The 14,426-nt window shown below is 49.4% G+C and overlaps 3 protein-coding genes across 3 annotated transcripts; all 3 read right to left on the bottom strand.

Moving 5' to 3' along the window:
* Positions 1-3,479: 3,479 nt before the first annotated feature.
* LOC141161016 (histone H4) lies at positions 3,480-3,791 on the bottom strand. Its single transcript, XM_073645810.1, has one exon. The coding sequence runs from the start codon at positions 3,789-3,791 to the stop codon at positions 3,480-3,482; it is 312 nt and encodes a 103-aa protein (XP_073501911.1).
* A 2,072-nt stretch (positions 3,792-5,863) lies between these two features.
* Positions 5,864-6,296, bottom strand: LOC141161015 (histone H3). Its single transcript, XM_073645809.1, has one exon. It carries the CDS (start codon positions 6,288-6,290, stop codon positions 5,880-5,882), a length of 411 nt encoding a protein of 136 aa, XP_073501910.1. The 5' UTR covers positions 6,291-6,296; the 3' UTR covers positions 5,864-5,879.
* A 2,179-nt stretch (positions 6,297-8,475) lies between these two features.
* On the bottom strand, positions 8,476-9,177 carry LOC141161014 (histone H1A-like). Its single transcript, XM_073645807.1, has one exon. The coding sequence runs from the start codon at positions 9,130-9,132 to the stop codon at positions 8,476-8,478; it is 657 nt and encodes a 218-aa protein (XP_073501908.1). The 5' UTR covers positions 9,133-9,177.
* Positions 9,178-14,426: the final 5,249 nt, after the last annotated feature.

Raw genomic sequence — 14,426 nt, 5'->3', positions numbered from 1 at the left:
ATATACTGCACACACTGCTCTATATACTGTACAGGCTGCTCTATATACTGTACAGGCTGCTCTATATACTGTACACACTGCTCTATATAATGTACAGGCTGCTCTATATACTGTACAGGCTGCTCTATATACTGTACAGGCGGCTCTATATACTGTACAGGCAGCTCTATATACTGTACACTCTGCTCTATATACTGCACACACTGCTCTATATACTGTACAGGCAGCTCTATATACTGTACACACTGCTCTATATACTGTACAGGCTGCTCTATATACTGTACACACTGCTCTATATACTGTACAGGCTGCTCTATATACTGTACACACTGCTCTATATACTGTACACACTGCTCTATATACTGTACACTCTGCTCTATATACTGCACACACTGCTCTATATACTGTACAGGCAGCTCTATATACTGTACACTCTGCTCTATATACTGCACACACTGCTCTATATACTGTACAGGCTGCTCTATATACTGTACACACTGCTCTATATACTGTACACACTGCTCTATATACTGTACACTCTGCTCTATATACTGCACACACTGCTCTATATACTGTACAGGCAGCTCTATATACTGTACAGGCAGCTCTATATACTATACACACTGCTGTATATAATTGTTGTGCAGTCTGTGCACTATATACAGCTGTGCTCTGTGTGTAGACGCTGCATTTTGTGTCTTCTCTCAGCAGTTCACCTTTTGCACAATAGTGGGGTGTACTTATATTACAGGTCAGGGAGGTGGCAGTCAGCGGAGGCCATCGCCTGTGTTACCCTTCTGGGGTCTCAGCAGCTCCAGATCGTCTCCACATCGTACAATCCGCTTTCTGTACGACAGACATTATCCGGCAGGGAAGCACAACTGGAGTGCGGAGCTTCTCTCTGTTGGGAGGAGACGGGGTCCATGTTCAGTGTCAGTGGATAAAGAGGGAGAGGACAAGAGAAAGAGCAGAAGAGCGATCAGTACCTGAGCAGGAAAGAATCTCCTGAGGAGGATGTGATGACTGAGGATCTAACTGCATGCCTGACCTATACTGCATGCCTGACCTATACTGCATGCCTGACCTATACTGCATGCCTGACCTATACTGCATGCCCGACCTATACTGCATGCCTGACCTATACTGCATGCCTGACCTATACTGCATGCCTGACCTATACTGCATGCCCGACCTATACTGCATGCCTGACCTATACTGCATGCCTGACCTATACTGCATGCCTGACCTATACTGCATGCCTGACCTATACTGCATGCCTGACCTATACTGCATGCCTGACAGCAGAGTGTAATGTTCTGAGCAATGAACTCTCAGCAATCTGCAATCCACAATCGTACGTGTCCTGTCACAAACCTCCTGCCTTTAGCTGTAGAATTGATCTGTAAATGGATTACTGGAAAACTGCTGAGGAGATGATCGGGGAGACATAATGAGATCTGCATGGGAAAGTAGAATTGATCTTTCTAGAAATGTCTCTTGTAGGATAAATCCCCGATCAGTATATAGTCCTCCACAATAGTGATTGTGATGCAATGTACTGAAGAAAAAGATCTGCTCCCCTAATCCCGAAACTCTACAGACTCCTGTATGTGATGTAAACGAGGAATAATCGCTGCCTCAATCACACCCATCCTCTCTGTCTAGCTATCGCCCCATATCACTTCTCCCCTATGCCTCAAAACTACTGGAACAACACGTCCATTCTGAGCTGTCCTCCCACCTCTCCTCCTGCTCCCTCTTCGACCACCTACAATCTGGTTTCCCACCGCACCATTCTACTGAAACTGCACTGACCAAAGTTACCAACGACCTACTAACCGCCAAATATAAGCGACACTATTCTGTCCTCCTCCTCTTAGACCTGTCATCTGCCTTCGACACAGTGGACTATTCCCTCTTACAAAAAACTCATCTCTTGGCATCACAAACTGGGCCCTATCCTGGATCTCCTCATATCTAACAGACAGGACATTCAGTGTCTCTCACTCACAGACCACCTCCTCATCTCACCCCCTATCTGTCGGTGTCCCCCAAGGTTCAGTTCTAGGACCCCTGCTCATCTCCATCTACACCTTAGGCCTGGGACAGCTCATAGAGTCTCATGGCTTTCATTATCACCTCTATGCTGACGACACACAGATCTGCCTCTTTGGACCTGATATCACCTCCTTACTAACCAAAATCCCACAATGTCTGTCTGCTATTTCATCCTTCTTCTCTGCTAGATTTCTAAAACTTAACATGGACAAAACAGAATTCATCATCTTTCCGCCATCTCATTCAACCCCCCCCAACTGACCTATCAACGTCAATAGCTGCCCACTCTCCCCAGTCCATCAAGCTCGCTGCCTTGGGGTAACCCTGGACTCTGAACTCTCCTTCAAACCACATATCCAAGTCCTTTCCACTTCCTGCCGACTCCAACTCAAAAATATCTCCCGGATCCGCACATTCCTCAACCATGAATCTGCAAAAACACTAGTGCACGCTCTCATCTCCCGCCTTGACTACTGCAACCTCCTGCTCTGTGGCCTCCATTCTAACACTCTCGCACCCCTCCAATCCATCCTAAACTCTGCTGCCCGACTAATCCACTTTTCCCCCAGCCTCTCCTCTCTGTCAATCTCTTCACTGGCTCCCCATTGCCCAGAGACTCCAGTTAAAAACCCTAACCATGACATACAAAGCCATTCACAACCTGTCTCCTCCACATATATCTTGCCTACTCTCCCGCAACATACCCGCACGCAACCTCCGATCCTCACAAGATCTCCTTCTCTACTCCCCTCTTATCGCCCCTTCCCACAATCACATACAAGATTTCTCCCGTGCGTCTCCCCTACTCTGGAACTTTCTACCCCAACACATCAGACTCTCGTCGACCGTGGAAACCTTCAAAAAGAGCCTGAAGACCCACCTCTTCCGACAAGCCTACAACCTGCAGTAACCACCACTCCACAAATAATGCTGTACGACCAGCTCTACCCTCACCCATCACTTGTAGACTGAGCCATCGCAGGCAGGGTCCTCGCTCCTCCTGTACCAGTCGCCGTCACATTGTGTTCAAGATTATTGTAATTGCTCTTGTATGTATACCCCTTCTTCACATGTAAAGTGCCATGGAATAAATGGCGCTATAATAATCTGATGTGGAAATATGTAGTAGAGTCACATTCTTCTCACTGCAGGACCTGGATCCAATGTTCTGTAGTAACCGCGGATCGGTGTTATCTCACTAGTGATAGAATCACTGTCCGCCGTTCTCCCCAATATGGGAAGCACAAAACTTACACTGATGAGAACCGGACACCTGAGCGATCTACCAGCCAGAATACAGAGATCACCAGTGCACAGTAGAGATCAGCTCCCGGCACAGCAACAGGAGATTGTAGCCTCTCAGAAGATGTGGTGGCTCTGAAAAGAGCCTTTGGGTTGTCAGGATGGAGCAGAGAATACAATTAACCTCCGAAGCCGTAGAGAGTGCGGCCCTGGCGCTTGAGCGCGTACACCACGTCCATAGCGGTGACGGTCTTCCTCTTGGCGTGCTCGGTGTAGGTGACGGCGTCACGGATCACGTTCTCCAGGAAGACTTTCAGGACACCGCGAGTCTCTTCATAGATGAGGCCGGAGATGCGCTTGACGCCTCCTCTGCGAGCGAGACGGCGGATGGCAGGCTTGGTGATGCCCTGGATGTTATCACGGAGCACCTTCCTGTGCCGCTTGGCACCGCCCTTCCCGAGACCTTTCCCTCCTTTACCGCGACCAGACATCCTCCAAATAGTCAGTAGAAAAATGACTAAACCGCACCGACTCTTCTTTTATATAGCGTATAGATGGACCAGAGAGAGGACTGCAGAGATGACGCGTTTCCAGGGCGGGTCTTACAGAATCTACATTAGCTCCTCCTTCCTCTGCTGATTGGCTGAACACAGAACTGTTTGGGAGTTTGAATTTCCCGCTCATTGTGCAGTTTCCGCAGCGTCTAATATATATTTTTCCCTGTGATGAGAAATGTGTCAGATACAGTCTATAAATAAAAGGGCAGACACGACACCAACCTCCTGCAAGTGAGATGAAGCTGAGTAGAAGCATCAGATCACTGCTGAATATACAGATAGCGGCACTGACAGTGATTAACCCCCACTTCCATCATACCAGCATATTCCTAACATGCTATTCACATCTCCATGGTCATTTCCGCATCTTACTACTCCCCTCATCATCCCTTGCCATGGCTTCATTCTGTACAATCTACATGTATTAATACATGTGACATTCTGGCTGCTCCCGGTGACTAATCTATAGGATCCTGACTGAGCTCTGTGACGTTTCCAAAACGGGCTTGTCACTTCTGATGGAATTGCTCTTGGGGTGCGGTGATTTGCCAGGAGCAGCAGCATGTGACCATGCCTGGACACGATCAGAGGAGGATTGTGGCAGCCAGGATTATTGCCTCTTCTAAGGACAGTGCAGGGAGGAAGCCGCGGTCAGCAGCACTGCTCAGATACTTAATATTTTGCCACCACTGGGATTTTCCGCTCATCAGAAATGACCATATTTACTTTCTCCTAATAACACTTGTATTGTAATTGACAGAGATCATAAAACTCAGATATCACTTGTTTCTTCATTTGAGGATTTGCACTTAGAGAACATTTGTTATCTTCCTGTAGAAGATAAAGACAACAGCTCAGATTGGGCAAATAAAAAAGGAACCGTATAAATAACATAATCACTGAGCAGCTGATTGATTCTCATTCCAGTGGTCCCATATCCAATGGAGAATACACTGTGATCTGGAAGGTGATTACATGAATGTGCTCAGTGGAGTTTATCTATAGACCGGACACTTCTCTTCACAGCAGAAGTAGTAACACAATTACATGTAGAAGCTGCGGAAACTACAAGGAGCGGGAAATTCAAACTCCCTAACGTCCTGTGTTCAGCCAATCAGCAGAGGAAGGGGAGGAGCTAATGTTAATAGTTACCGAATAGGAAGTCCCCGCTCAGGGGCTGATGGCTTTTTCTGTTCTTTGTCCTTCTGGATCACGTGGTTTCAGGACTGTCGGATATCAGGAAATTTGCTTGTGTTGAGCGATCAATGGTCTCTTGGTTCCATACAGGAATTTCTATCATTTCCAGGATCGAGGGAACAGTATCCGCTTTCTATAACACAAAGTGCAGAACTGATTCTAACAATGGTGACTCCATCACACCAGCAATATTCCGAGTGCCGGGAATATAAAGAAACGAGATACTGCAGTTTACAGAGAACTTTGAAAGAAGGAGGCGGGGATTTTATAAAATGTAGGTTAATATTATCTAGATAAACCTACTACAGAGCTGCAGAGGATATTAGTCTCTTAATCCTGATGCGTTTCCAGGATCAGACCCGTGCGGCTGATAGGAGTCAGCGAGTGTTCACAGGAGATAGCGCTGGATAATGGACGTCCTATAATGATCGCATCATATACACCAAGAAATCTGCGCATGTTTCCTAGATTCCTTCACAACACAGTCCAGACTCCTAATACATTATATAAAGCTGATATTATTGGATGTGCGGCAGGATCGGTGCGAAAACTAGTGGGGATACGAATATTAAGTGGTTGAATGAGTAGAATGTACTTCGTGTAGTCATCAATCATTTCTACACACCCTTATAACTGCATTGGAGGGTTATAATCCCCCCAGATACCAATAGCGGACTGAGAAGAGAACTGAGCGCCCCTGATGTTACTGAGCACAAGTGAATACTCAGCAGAATATGAAGCAGATGTGAGGGATCAGCTCGTTATTATGGAGGATTTGGTGGCTCTGAAAAGAGCCTTTGTTATAGTCAGACGTGTAGGACGGATCTAAGCTCTCTCCCCACGGATCCGGCGGGCCAGCTGGATGTCTTTGGGCATGATGGTGACCCTCTTAGCGTGGATCGCGCACAGATTTGTGTCCTCAAACAGCCCCACCAGATAAGCCTCGCTGGCCTCCTGCAGCGCCATGACGGCCGAGCTCTGGAAGCGGAGATCGGTCTTGAAGTCCTGGGCGATTTCTCTCACCAGGCGCTGGAAGGGAAGCTTACGGATCAGCAGCTCGGTGGACTTCTGGTAACGGCGGATCTCACGGAGAGCGACTGTCCCTGGCCGGTAGCGGTGAGGCTTCTTCACTCCGCCAGTGGCGGGAGCGCTTTTCCTGGCGGCCTTAGTGGCCAGCTGCTTGCGGGGAGCTTTCCCTCCGGTGGATTTACGAGCGGTCTGCTTAGTTCTGGCCATAGCTCTGTATAGAGGAGAACAGAAGTGATGAGAGGAGCGGAGAGAGCGGGATATTTATACTCCTCTGCTCCTGTTACCGCGTCATGTGAACACGCCCCCTGCACTGCATTGATAATATCATAAATTAACATGAGCCGCCAAAACAGGTGTGATATCCGCGACCAATCATTATTCCCAAAATCATCCCAACGCCCATTAATCCCGCCCTCAAAAAGAGGGGCAGGGTCTCTGTTCACACTCTTTTCTGGCTGCGGATACTGGCACAGGGTCACACCATGTCTACATGCGGCTTCTACAGCAAGAGCCGCCGTCGTCACTGTTCTTCTATGTCACCAGTACACGGAGCTGTACAGGGTCTACTCTATCATCAGTCAAATCACTGGTTCTCCAATTCTCACATCGAAGTAATAACCGCACACTAATCCTTTCACTAATAAAGACGCAGGTTACAAGTGGTGATTGATTAGGATGATGTAAGAATTAGATTTCTGTAGGACATCGGCCCCTTCCCTCCATTGATTACACTGATCGGTCACCTGCACTGGTGTGATCGGGACACAGCGCAGCTCTATGCGGAGATGTGGGGAAAAGCTTATTCATTATAACACTGGAGCCGCTCCCTGTACACACTATAATCTAGAAGCGGCAGGATATACGGGCACTGATCATACAGATCTGCCGGGGACAAGATGATGGCACTGATCATACAGCTCTGCCGGGGACAAGGTGGTGGCTCTGATCATACAGCTCTGCCGGGGACAAGGTGGTGGCACTGATCATACAGCTCTGCCGGGGACAAGGTGGTGGCACTGATCATACAGCTCTGCCGGGGACAAGGTGGTGGCACTGATCATAAAGCTCTGCAGGGGACAAGGTGGTGGCACTGATCATACAGCTCTGCCGGGGACAAGGTGGTAGCACAGATCATACAGCTCTGCCGGGGACAAGGTGGTGGCACTGATCATACAGCTCTGCCGGGGACAAGGTGGTGGCACTGATCATACAGCTCTGCCGGGGACAAGGTGGTGGCACTTATACAGCTCTGCCGGGGACAAGGTGGTGGCACTGATTATACAGCTCTGCAGAGGACAAGGTGGTGGCACTTATACAGCTCTGCCGGGGACAAGGTGGTGGCACTGATCATACAGCTCTGCAGGGGACAAGGTGGTGGCTCTGATCATACAGCTCTGCCGGGGACAAGATGATGGCACTGATTATACAGCTCTGCAGGGGACAAGGTGGTGGCACTGATCATACAGCTCTGCCGGGGACAAGATGATGGCACTGATTATACAGCTCTGCAGGGGACAAGGTGGTGGCTCTGATCATACAGCTCTGCCGGGGACAAGATGATGGCACTGATTATACAGCTCTGCAGGGAGGGGACAAGGTGGTGGCTCTGATCATACAGCTCTGCCGGGGACAAGGTGGTGGCACTGAAAATACAGCTCTGCCGGGGACAAGGTGGTGGCACTAATCATGCAGCTCTGGCGGGGACAAGGTGGTGGCACTAATCATACAGCTCTGCCGGGGACAAGGTGGTGGCACTGATCATACAGCTCTGGCGGGGACAAGGTGGTGGCACTGAAAATACAGCTCTGGCGGGGACAAGGTGGTGGAACTAATCATACAGCTCTGCCGGGGACAAGGTGGTGGCACTGATCATACAGCTCTGCCGGGGACAAGGTGGTGGCACTGATCATACAGCTCTGCCGGGGACAAGGTGGTGGCACTGATCATACAGCTCTGCCGGGGACAAGGTGGTGGCACTGATCATACAGCTCTGCCGGGGACAAGGTGGTGGCACTGATCATACAGCGCTGCCGGGGACAAGGTGGTGGCACTGATCATACAGCGCTGCCGGGGACAAGGTGGTGGCACTGATTATACAGCTCTGCCGGGGACAAGGTGGTGGCACTTATCATACAGCTCTGCAGGGAGGGGACAAGGTGGTGGCTCTGATCATACAGCTCTGCCGGGGACAAGGTGGAGGCTCTGATCATACAGCTCTGCCGGGGACAAGGTGGTGGCACTGATCATACAGCGCTGCCGGGGACAAGGTGGTGGCACTGATCATACAGCTCTGCCGGGGACAAGGTGGTGGCACTGATCATACAGCTCTGAAGGGGACAAGGTGGTGGCTCTAAAAAGAGCCTTTGTGGGGTAATAACATGGCAGCTTTGGATTATTTCTTAGCTGCGGGCTTCTTGGCTTTAGCTGCCTTCTTAGCAGGACTCTTGGCAGCTTTGGGTTTAGCAGCTTTCTTAGCCGGACTCTTCGTCACCTTCTTGGGCTTCGGAGCGGCCTTTGGCTTCTTGGGGCTCTTGGCCGCCTTCTTGGCAGCTGCTGCGGGCTTCTTGGCCTTTTTCGGGCTCTTCTTGGCCGCGGTGGGAGCCTTCTTGGGCTTCTTCGGAGACTTGGCGGCTTTCTTGGCTGCAGCGGGTTTCTTGGGCTTGGCCGCAGCTGCTGACTTCTTCTTGGCCGCTTTGTCCTTAGTCTCCTGCTGCTTCTTGTTTAGCTTGAAGGACCCGGAGGCGCCGCTGCCCTGCACCTGGAGGAGGGCGCCCTTGGTGACCAGAGCCTTGACGGCCAGCTTCAGGCGGCTGTTGTTCTTCTCTACATCGTATCCTCCGGCAGACAGAGCCTTCTTCAGGGCGGCCAGAGACACCCCACTGCGCTCCTTAGAGGCGGACACGGCTTTCACGATCAGATCGGCGACGCTGGGACCGGAGGGTTTCTTGCTTTTCTTGGCGCCCCCGGCGGCGGATTTCTTCGGCTGTTTCTTGGATTTGGCGGCCGGTTCTGCGGGAGGGGGAGCGGCGGCTGGTGCGGTCTCGGCCATCGTGTGCTGCGGAACTAGAACACAAATATCTCCTGATAGGAAAACACTGAGGCCGGAGCTGGAGGCGCCTGTTATATGTACAGGCTTACTGCGCACTGATTGGCTGCTGATCTGCACCGTCCTGAGCATCTATTGGCTGACACTGAGCACAGGCCCCGCCTCCTCCCTGCTGAGCCCGAGTGAAGCTCCGCTCTCCCCTTGTGCTTCCCTGCCCGGGATAAAAGCCCTTTACCGTCTAACACCGGACAGCAGAGCGCGCTTTCTCCGTCGCTTCCTCTTCTCCATCATCTCCACTGACCGTTTGTAGCCGTCACCAGCAGAGATGCCGGGAAAGAGCCGAGAGGAGGTCCCGGGATCATCGCCGCCGTCCTCCCGATCTGCGCATCACTGTGTATCCGGGGAGATAAAACTGCTGCGGGAGCTCGTTCCTCCTATTCCCGGCTCTTGTCACCATCACAGGGATCTTTACTACAATATCCATCGTACAGGAAGCGGATTGTACGATGTGGGGACGACCTGGAGCTGCTGAGAGCCCAGAAGGGTAACACAGGCGATGGCCTCCGCTGACTGCCACCTCCCTGACCTGTAATATAAGTACACCCCGAATGTGCAGAGTATTGGGGGGTGAACACGTATCCACATAGGGGGCTGATTGCAATCACCTGTGTAATATCGTGTCTGACCCTGTGTGAAGCTGTGACGCTGCGGCAGTTAATGGAGTGAAGAGCTCTGATAAGGCGCCAGCTTCACAATGCGACTCATCCCTAACACAACATGTGTACAGCCCAGATCAGCAGCCTTATAGATGTCCCAGATAATAGAGCAACGTGTACAGTATATAGTTCAGTGTGTACAGTATATAGAACAGTCTGTACAGTATATAGAGCAGTGTGTACAGTATATAGAGCAGTGTATACAGTATATAGAGCAGTATGTACAGTATATAGAGAAGTCTGTACAGTATATAGTTCTGTGTGTACAGTATATAGAGCAGTGTGTACAGTATATAGTTCAGTGTTTACAGACAGTATATAGAGCAGTATGTACAGTATATAGAGCAGTATAGTGCAGTGTGTACAGTATATAGAGCAGCGTTTACAGTATATAGAGCAGTGTGTACAGTATATAGAGCAGCATTTAAAGTATAAAGAGCAGGCAAATTTTGGCCACACACCAATACACGCCCATTTACGGATTTCTTTCTCCCCTGGTAGGAGGAGTTGTCAAAGGGGAGCTGGTAATGAGGGGCATTCAGCAGACGGCCCTCATCCCCATTCCTGGTATGGATGGCCCACTAATCCCCATTCCTGGTATGCATGCCCCCCCATCCCCATCCTGGTATACATGGCCCCCTCCTCCCCAATCCTGGTATGCATGGCCCCCTCCTCCCAATCCTGGTATGCTTGGCCCACTTATCCCCATCCTGGTATGCATGGCACACTTATCCCCATTCATGGTATGCATGGCCCCATCACCCCCATCCTGGTATGCATGGCCCCCTCCTCCCAATCCTGGTATGCATGGCCCCCTCCTCCCAATCCTGGTATGCATGGCCCCCTCTTCCCCAATCCTAGTAGGCATGGCCCCCTCCTCCCCAATTCTGATATACATGGCCCCCTTATCCCCAATCCTGGTATGCATGGTCCCCTCCTTCCCATCCTGGTATGCATGGCCCCCTCCTCCCCAATCCTGGTATGCATGAGCCCCTCCTCCCCAATCCTGGTAAGTGTGTACCCCTCTTCCTCAATCCTGGTATGCATAGCCCCCTCATCCCCATTCCTGGTGTTCATGGCCCCCTCATCCCCAATCCTGGTGTGCATGGCCCCCTAACCCCTTATCCTGGTATGTATGGCCCCACTATCCTAGTGTGCATGGCCCCCCATCACTGCACACATGAAAAAAATAAACACTTCTACACGCCTTCCTTCCTCCCCTCTGCTCCAGCACTGTGTCCTGTGTGTCAGTAGCTGATCTCAGTATCTGAGCAGCGCATGACATCACTGCCATGCTCTATTAGATGCCAAGGTGAGTTGCGGGGATATTCACTCCTCTCCACGCCGGGACTATGAGCGTGGAGAGGAGTGAATAGTCACTCTCCTTAATAGTGCGCACTTTCAGCACGAGAGCAGCTCCTGCTGCGACTCTGCGATCCTCTGTGACCGCTACTAAAGAGAATGGATATTCACTCCTCTCCACTCCCATGGGCATGAAGAAGAGTGAATATTCATTATGTTTAGCATGGGGCACACGTGGTAGTTGTGGCTGCTGTCTACTACCTGTGCCCGCTGCTCCACCACCGCAACACCACCCTCCACAGCCGGGAGAACAGCTGAGCCGTGACGGGAAGCGGGACTGAGCCCTCAAAGCGGGACAGTCCCGCCAAAAACAGGACGGTTGGAAGCTATGTGTACAGTATATACCTGTCAACATACAGTTGAACACACACAAACACAAAGTAACTGTAGGGGTTGCTCAGGCACCTCCTTATTGGGGAGAGTGCCTTTTATACAAGATGCCTGGGCTGGGAGAATCTTTGCAGGTGCGCATGCTGCCCCTTTAAGAGCATGGGAGCAGTGTACTGTTCTCAGGAGAAGTGGGGAGAGGAGCGTGAGGATGCTACCGTAACCAGGGCAGTGAGTTTGTCAGCGTCCCTCATGAAGAGTGCAGGGGAACTATGCGAGGGCGCCGGCAATGGATAGTACAACCTTCTTGTAGTAATGCCCCATCCTGGTCACCTTCTTGCAATAATGTGCTCATCCTCGTCTTCATCTTGTAGTAATACCCCATTCTTGTCCCTATATTGTAGTAATGTCCCCTATTGTACTGTTGTTCACATACACATAAAAGACAAACAAAAAGCTTGTTCACACCTGTCCTCCGTTCCTTGATGTCCTTTTTGTACATGCGGCCTACATGCACTCTAGACCCCTTGATGATCGCGGCGAGGTCCAGGGGTCCGCCGACGTCAGCGCATTGGACACATATTTAATTGAAATGTATTGCCGCGCAGAGACAAGGTCTCTGCACAGCAATACCAATACATTCAGCCCCTCAATGTCCCCACAGCCAGCTCCCTCATATTATCTCCACAGCCAGCTCCAATATCCATGGACCCTTCCCAGCCTATTAATATCAGCCCCCAGATGTGTGCTTTGCCTTAGCTGGTTATTAAAAATAGGGGGACCCCACCTCATTTTTTTAGGTTTACCCCATTTTTAACAACCAGCAGAGGCAAAGAAGACAGCTGGGGGCTGATATTAATAGGCTGGAAAGGTGCATGGAAATTGTCCCCTTACCAACAGCTGTCTGCTGTCACTTGGCTGGTTATTAAAAATAGGGAGGCCCCACGTCATTTTTTTTAGACTATTTTTTATTAAATAGGTTAAATAAGCATAGCCACCCTTTAGTATCATATGAAGGGCACTAAAGAGTGCTACTTTATTATATGTAAGGGGGTTGTGACATTAAATATCTACAGGATATCTATCTATCTATTCTAAGGGTTTTGCTGTGGATTTATTGTACTTGGCTGATGACATTTCCTGTCTTTACTGAGATGTGTGCGAGAAAAAAAGGACGGAGTACGCATGGTCCGTGTGCCGTCCGTTTTTTTTTTCGTACTCATTGACTTGCATTGGTGAGTCTCAGGCGTTCGCATGCTGCAATTTTTTTACTCAACCCATTTCCACCTGACGAAAAAATCTCACAGATGAACACTGCCTTATTGAATCACATTGGTGCAAGTGCAATGCAATTTTTTTTTCTCACATTGGAATCGCCGGATTTACACATAGATGTGAGCGAACCCAAAGGGCTCATAGTCATCTGCATTTAAATCGGACGAGTGCAATCCAATAAAAAATTGGATTGCACTCTCACTAATGTTATTGAATGATTGTGTTCATCTGTGATTTTTTTCTCAGCTCGAATCGGACTGAGAAAAAATCTCAGCATGCTGCGAGTGGCCGCATATATCGGACGAGACTCAGCAATGCAAAGCAGTGGGTGCGAGAAAAAAATCGTCACACAGACCATGAGTGTATATGCACAGTGTGACCCGTCAGAATAGAATAGATAGAATAGATATATGCATAGAATAGATAGAAAGAAGTCAGTGAGATATATAATTAGCGCAGTGCGTGTGTAGCTCACTGTACATGTATTTAACTAGTAAAGAAAGAAAAAATGGCGTGGTGTCCCCCTCATTTTTCTTAATCAGCTTAGGGAAAGCAGACAGCTGGGGTCTGGTGTTATTATGCCGGGAAGGGCTCACTATCCTTGAATCTTCCCAGCCTATTAATAACAGCTCACTAGTGATGGGCGAGCACTAAAATGCTCGGCTGCTCGTTGTTCGGGTCGAGCACATTGGAATACTTGGGTGCTCGACCCGAGCAACGAGCACAATGTAAGTCTATGGGAAACTCGAGCATTTTTCAGGCGGCTCCCCCCGCAAGTCTGCAGAGGGCCTAAAAATTGCCCACATCGATGGGAACAGTGTTCAAATGTTATAGGAACAGCATTTCGGACTCCCAGGTCACTGGTGTCAACAACGTTGTCAGAGGTATTACGCCACTTTTACGGACTCACAATAAAACATACAAAAACGAAACCAAAATGCATTTTCCTGGGAAATATATTAAGGAACATCCTTTCCAGGGTAATGACTTGTATATAAGGCAAAATAAATAACCAAAACCAAAAATACTCCTCCACACCTTGGGCTATGATCACACGTAGCGTTTTTCATGCGTTATTGCACTTTTGCATTGCTTTCAAACATGACAAATGCATTCATTGGGAAATGTCATTTTAACATTTTACAACCATATCTGGCCATGTGGTGTGTGAGACATGATCAGACACATCCTGTTTAATTTATGAAGGAGGGACTCTGAAAGTCACAAAGCCTATTTTTATAGGGCCATCAGGCGACCTTTACTATTCTTAAAGGGCCAGAAGTCGGCCCTCACTATTCTTAGAGAGATATCAGCCGGCTATGCTTTGCTGTTCCCATTTCTAAAGAGTGGATCTCCTATACTGTTATTGCATATGCAGTGAGTGGCAGGGCTGCCCAAAATGTGGACGCACCCCAATACCCCTTTGAAAATTTGGACCCACCCCAATACCCCTTTGAAGTGACTTAGAGGAGGGCCTCCTGAAAACAATGTTCCCATTATTAGGAAGTGGGTCTCCCATACTGTTAGCCTATGCAGTGAAAGCAAGGGCTGCCAAAAATTTGGACCTACTACAACGCCCCTTGGTAGAGATGTAGAGGAGGGCCTCCTGAAAACAAT

Source organism: Phyllobates terribilis, unplaced genomic scaffold, assembly GCF_046119375.1.
Source record: "Phyllobates terribilis strain yellow unplaced genomic scaffold, ASM4611937v1 Scaffold_9__5_contigs__length_417890890, whole genome shotgun sequence".
Lineage (NCBI taxonomy): Eukaryota > Metazoa > Chordata > Amphibia > Anura > Dendrobatidae > Phyllobates > Phyllobates terribilis.
The sequence above is the reverse complement of the archived record's forward strand: the minus strand, read 5'-3'. Positions and strand labels throughout refer to the sequence as shown.

Excerpts from the sequence above, each read along its gene's own strand:
- LOC141161016 (XM_073645810.1), bottom strand. The coding sequence starts at position 3,791 with ATGTCTGGTCGCGGTAAAGGAGGGAAAGGTCTCGGGAAGGGCGGTGCC.
- LOC141161015 (XM_073645809.1), bottom strand. The coding sequence starts at position 6,290 with ATGGCCAGAACTAAGCAGACCGCTCGTAAATCCACCGGAGGGAAAGCT.
- LOC141161014 (XM_073645807.1), bottom strand. The coding sequence starts at position 9,132 with ATGGCCGAGACCGCACCAGCCGCCGCTCCCCCTCCCGCAGAACCGGCC.